Source organism: Sinocyclocheilus grahami, unplaced genomic scaffold (genome assembly GCF_001515645.1).
Source record: "Sinocyclocheilus grahami isolate Dianchi unplaced genomic scaffold, SAMN03320097.WGS_v1.1 scaffold98.1, whole genome shotgun sequence".
Classification (NCBI taxonomy): domain Eukaryota; kingdom Metazoa; phylum Chordata; class Actinopteri; order Cypriniformes; family Cyprinidae; genus Sinocyclocheilus; species Sinocyclocheilus grahami.
Window position 1 is genome coordinate 4,248,384 of NW_015505277.1, and position 6,525 is coordinate 4,254,908.

The following is a 6,525-nucleotide window of genomic DNA, read 5'->3' on the forward strand; positions in this document are numbered from 1 at the left end:
ATAGATAGATAGATAGATAGATAGATAGATAGATAGATAGATAGATAGATAGATAGATAAACAAAACAGCAGATGGAACAGATGTGTATCTAACATTAATAGGGGTCAGAAAAAACAATTAAAAGTTTGAATAAACAGTAAGATTTAGTTTTCTTCATTACAGTAACAACGTAAAAGCTTTTAAATAAATACATATTTTACTATTACAGTTAAGTTTTTGTCAGAAATAAATAAATATCTGTTTTTTTATTTTAAATGTTTATCTAACATGGGTAGAAAAAAAACTCAATTCAGAATAGGCCTAATTTTAGATAATATTCTATTTACAGTTACACTTTTTAAAGGGGTTTACTGGACATGGATAAGATAAAAAAAAACATTGTTTTAAAACACTTTTGGACATTTTAAATATAATTTTTAAACACCTAATTCCATATCTACTTAATATTTTTTTTCCTCACACAAAATGTTTGAAAACATTGATATGAATAATTAAAATGGAAAATGGGTGAAATTAGGTTTAAACAACCACTCGATTTTGTCTACTGAATGTTCTCCAAGCAACACAAACAAAACAATTATGTACATTTTCTACAAACACACACACACACACACACACACTCAGGTTTGTTTTTATGGTTTATGGGGACTATAGGCGTAATGGTTTTTATACTGTACAGACCGTATTTTCTATTGCCCTACACCAACCCTACACCTAAACCTACCCCTCACAGGAAACTTTCTGCATTTTTAGATTTTCAAAAAAACTCATTCTGAATTATTTATAAGCCTTTGAATTACGGGGACACTGAAAATGTCCTCATAAATCACCTTCTCGTTGTAATACCTATGTCATACCCATGTTATTATACAAATTTGTGTCCTCATAAACCACATAAACATGCACACACACACACACACACACAGGTTTGTTTTTGTGAAAAGTGGGGACTCTCCATAGGCGCAATGGTTTTTCTACTGTACAGACCGTATATTCTATTGCCCTACACCAACCCTACCCCTAAACCTACCCCTCACAGGAAACTTTGTGCATTTTTAGATTTTCAAAAAACTTCATTCTGTATGATTTATAAGCTTTTGTACCCGTGGACACACACACACACACACACAGGCCTTATGTGTATACAGCACATAAATAATAACAGGCTATATATATATATACATGTCATGCTATAATTTCTAATATTCAGCTCTAACTATGCATATAGCTACAAACTCCAAGTCCACAAACGCAACTGAATTATGCGTTACATCGTCATGCCGCTCTGAGGCGCAGTGTGGTTATTTCACACACTCGATTGCATTAGAAAGAAGATGTCGTTACATCGCTGTTCCCCGTGATGGCGATATACCGCAAATATAGTGATTTTACCCGCCGCTGAGAAGCAGAAGGAATAAAACAAGCATGCTGTCATGTTATGCAGCACAAGTTCACACTTTGGAGTTTCAAAGACAGAAAAACGTCTATAAAGAAACATGGCCGGGAATATAAAAGATAAAGAGGCATATCAACGCCTGAACTTCCTCTATCAGGTAAGTGCGTTTGTGTGTCAGTTCTGTTTAATTAAATATCTACGAACCTTCTCATGATGTTTTCTCATGATGGATCCCCAGGCTGCTCACTGCGTTTTGGCTCAAAATCCAGAGAATATTGAACTGGCAAGATTTTACTGCTTCACTCAGAAGACCATCTCCAAGCGACTGGTGCTTAGACAGTGAGTGGCTTCTCCTCATTAATAATGTGGATTTTAAATAAACAAACATCAACGATGTAGCTTCATTTCCTTACAGAGATCCATCAGTAAAGAGAACCATTTGCAAAAAATGCTGCACTTTACTAATACCCGGTGTAACATCAACTGTACGACAAAAAAGTAAGTCTATCTATCTATCTAGAGATCTATATATCTATACAGAATTAACAATGTATAATTAATCTTAATATTGAAGGAGGACCGTGGCGACAACGTAAGACTGTTGTGCGATGTTTAAGTTGTGGACTGACCAAAAGGTTCCCAAACAACCCAAAACATAAACTGTGGGTGGATCAACCGGAGGCTCAACTAGAAAACCAGACTTCTCGAGGTAAAGAGGATCATTGACTGTCTTTGAACAGTTTTTGTCATTCATTTTACTTAAAGTCACCATGAACTCAAAATTGAAACTTCTTATTTTTTAATGGAATACTGTAGTGTTTATTATAAATAGTTTATCCGTGCACTTCATTCTTTTTATAAAATTCATATGCCCTCGTAATCTTTAATCAAAAACGTTAACCTCCCCTCCCCCCCCAAAACGATTCCTCTTCTCTTCCGGTCACGAGCGACGGCGCAAGGGCGGAGCTATCTGGAACTGCCAGCAGCTGCAGTGACGTCAGTGACGATTGGGTGGAAAACCTGAAGCTAAAGGCTGATTTATACTTCTGCGTCGGACCTACGCCGTAGCCTTTACGCCGTAGGCTGTGCGTCAGTTTTCATTTACACTTCTGCGTCGTTGTCCGCGTCAACGTGCAGTACACATGCAAACCGCTAGTCAGCAGTGTCCACGGGCATGTTGCTGGTGTAACCCGCAGTACCACGGCAAAAGCCGAAGGAGAAGCATTATAGCAGTGACGGCAGCAAATAAATATTAAATCATTATTAAAACTACAAAAAGGAGATGATGGCATTATTTCAATCTGCACAAGGACTTGTACCACGGCAGATCAACATTGTTTGTTGCGGACAACTACTGATATATAATGCTATGTAGTATAATAAATGATAAGACACTTGTTCTTTGCTCTGTTTTATTTGATATAAGAAGGTGTAACATTAACATAAACACACATAAAACTCAAGTACATATGGAGGGAGGGGTTCTTGCAGGCCAATCACAGCGCTTGCGGTCTGCGTAGAATTGACGCGCTGTTAGATTTTTGGAGAGGTCCACGTCAGGCGACGGCGTATGGATGTGCGTCTATGCGTAAGCTACGGCGTAGGTCCGACGCAGAAGTATAAATCAGCCTTAATGCTTCACTTTATAACACTGACACCGTCATGAGGACGTTACCCCTAAACATTGAAAATATATTAGGATTAGGGATGTTCATTTCGGTTATTTTTCCTAAATTGAATTACAAAGTGTAAATTAGAAAGGATAAGTGTTTGTGACCCGTTAAAAATGCTAACATTTGGTTCCCGGGGATTAATTTTACATGCGCAAAAAGCAGCAAACAACAGAACATGAGGATTCACATGGTCATCATATCACATCACGCACCTGCAGCGTTTCTGCGAGCGGAGAAAAACATAATAAAGCTAGGTTAACGAATAAACTAGCTAACCAGTGAACTAACTGGAAACGTAATTTCCAGTTAGTGATATGTTAATCTATTTTACATAGTGATATGTTAATCTTACAGGCTAATCTGTTAAGGCGTACACGGTGCAATTCTGAAGGTCGGAACATCGTGAGCTCTGGCACATGTCACGATTGAGTTTATCTGAAAATCGTACGGAGGCAGTCACACACGACACGATTTTACAAACTCTTGACGTAAGCATTACGTTTCGCGCCATTCATAAAAATATGGATTCGGAGGACGAAATAGTTTTCTTTGTGGCAGGCGGCTTGTGTGACGTCCAAACGAAAGAACGAAGACAAAGGACATGGCAAAGAGAAGCATGGACTTTCTGTTCTTCATAAAGAACTCGAGGGAGTAGGTCATTTCTGAATGTCTGCTAGTTTTGCCGGAAATACAGCATATTCTTTCATAAAGCTGAACGGCAAATGTGGCACATTCGGAATAAAAAATAGAGCTGTATAATTAAACTAAAATGATTATAGAATATGGTTTTTGTCATCTTCTGATTGGTCAACTTCAGATGGATCGCCAAATCGTCTCGTTCAACCGCACATACGCCACGAATTTAAACCGACAGCATCCGATTTTTTTTGACATGTTTGAAAATTATCGGGTTGGACGGGAGGTGCTCGTAACGTCTTGGATCGGCCCATAATTCTTCTCACACGGTACGAGCCGCGACCATGCCAGGTTAATCAGTTAATAGTAAGCAAGCTAATCGGCTAACAAGTGAAGAAAACAAATGTTCCCAGTGGTAGCTAGTGATAAAGCTAATTGGCTAATTGGCTATTGGCCAGTTTTTTCTTGTTTGTTTTGTTTTGTTTTGTTTTTTGTGTTCGTTCACCGCAAATATTCCCATTTGTAAAGCTTAGATAGCAGGCTAATCGCTAGTGATACTAATCTAGCAAGATAATCTTTTAGTTGTATATTAAAATTGGAGGTTAATTAGTTATTGTATGTTACACTTGCTGGTTAAATGACAATCTGTATGCTAAGCTAATCGGCTAATGGGATGCTAAATTAATTGGTTAACCAGTTGGCTTGTGAGCTAACTGAAAAAAAAAACCCAGAACATGTTTATTTGACTATTTTTTAACATCAGTTAAATAATATACATGAAATATAATTTATATATGACAACATGTATCATAAGCAATTTTGTACAAATGACACAATTCACCTTTATCATTGTATCTGGCCTCTAATATTGTAAATACATACAGTATCTTTTATTCTTCTGTGTACAGATGCTGGTCCTTCATCTAAGTCCACATCCCAAGAGAAAAAATCTGATGTTGGCTCAGCGTCCACAACAGCGAAGACTCAGTCTACAGCTCAAACAAACTAAACCTTCATGACACTCATTTTATGAAACTGTACATACATTAATATAACTAGTTAAACAAAATTAACTTTGGGGGTGGTATTTTTATTTTATTTTTTTTGTTTATATTTTTGCAGCCTTTAGATTTGTTTAAAAATGCATTTTTATTTTCCTGACTTGATGTGCAATATTATTTTTCTTCTGCATTGAGTGGATGTTTTGAATTGCTGTAAAGTAAGTGGTTGATTCACATTGCTAATGACTTTTATTCTGTACTTTTATGCATACTTTAATATCATTAAACTCTACACAGCTTCCTGCAACAGAAGCGTTTTCTTTTATCACCCGGAGCATATGGAAACCTGGTGGGAATTCAGTTGCCTGCATAAAAATGGATTGATCTACTGTTGCTAAATTACCTCTTTATCCAAACCATCATGTGGGTATTTCACTTAGACATGCACCTCACACTTATTAGTAACTTTAATGCATTTTAGAACAATGTTTCGATTATTTATTTTTTTCCCCCAACTTCTAAGGCCTTAATGTATTTTTTTTCCCCAGTCAGTTGAACTCTGATAGTCTCTTGATCTCAGGGTAACGCATTACATCCCGTATTGGGTGTAAAGATTTTGATATTTGTACTTTTGAAGTTTTTGATGAGAGCACGAATTATTCAAATTTGTGTGCAGGACCTCGCAGTATCATGCTTCAAATCTTGGATGCGCACCGGATGTTGCATATTCATGATATCCTGCACCCTGGCGATAATTTATAAGTGATATTAAGACATTTACACATGTATGAGTGTAATTCAGTCGGTGCTGATGTTAATTGGATGGGATATGGATCTTGTCGAAAATGTGCAGTCCTGAGGATATGCATCTATGGCTTGTCAATACGGAAAGTAGCACCAAGAGGCTTCGTCAAAGCCGAAGAACCCCTCCCACTTCCTCGAATTAGAGAACGGAATCAATTGCCCTGAAGGCAAGAACAAGATGCATGGGAAGACAGGATTTAATTCAATTTGCATCACATGATGTCCGTAGGAGTGCATTAGAAATTAAAATCATGTGGCTGAGGAATTGTGCTAAATGATGACGTCTACAGACTCGAGCTGTATGAGGAGCAGCAGAGGTGAAAGAAAGGTCGAAAAAGATCTAGATGAAGTGACTCATTTGCACTTTCCAGTACATTCTCATGTCTTCAGCATATTTGTCTTAATATACTGGATAAAATATTAAATGCATGAAAATTATATTATGAGAAATCGTCATTTGTGTTTATATATTCAGTTCCCTTTTATTCTCATTGCATATAAAACAATATAATTAGTTATATATACACACATTTTAATAATGTAATTTAAATGTTTATTATAGAATTATTTGTTATTATTTATTTTCACCAATTTATTTTATTAGAATTATTATTGTTTTAGTTTTTGTATAAAATAATTTAAATGTTCATTTATTTATATATATATATATATATATATATATACATACACATAAATGTAAATTATGATAAAATACACAATATTTTATTATTTAGATTTTTTTAATTTTAAACATTTTATAAATGTATTTTAAAAATATTTTAGTCTTAAGTCTTAATGATATAATGATTATTTTAGAAATCGTGTTGTTGTTATTATTATTATTATTATTAATATTATATTTTAAAACCTAAAATTATATGAATATGAAAATTCTTGAAAGTAAAAAATGCCAGTCACATTACTATAATGAGACTTTAAGGAGAAGATGCCCTTAACTGTCACGATGGAAAAAAGGGCTTATATTATTATGCAAAAAAATATCTAATAAAAAAG

The 6,525-nt window shown here is 35.3% G+C and overlaps 1 protein-coding gene across 1 annotated transcript; it reads left to right on the forward strand.

Annotated features, from left to right (window-relative positions):
- Window positions 1-1,373: 1,373 nt before the first annotated feature.
- Window positions 1,374-4,996, forward strand: LOC107588084 (ribonuclease P protein subunit p21-like). Its single transcript, XM_016276094.1, has 5 exons — window positions 1,374-1,554; window positions 1,636-1,736; window positions 1,813-1,895; window positions 1,972-2,106; window positions 4,615-4,996. Exons 1-5 carry the CDS (start codon window positions 1,498-1,500, stop codon window positions 4,713-4,715), a joined length of 477 nt encoding a protein of 158 aa, XP_016131580.1. The 5' UTR covers window positions 1,374-1,497; the 3' UTR covers window positions 4,716-4,996.
- Window positions 4,997-6,525: the final 1,529 nt, after the last annotated feature.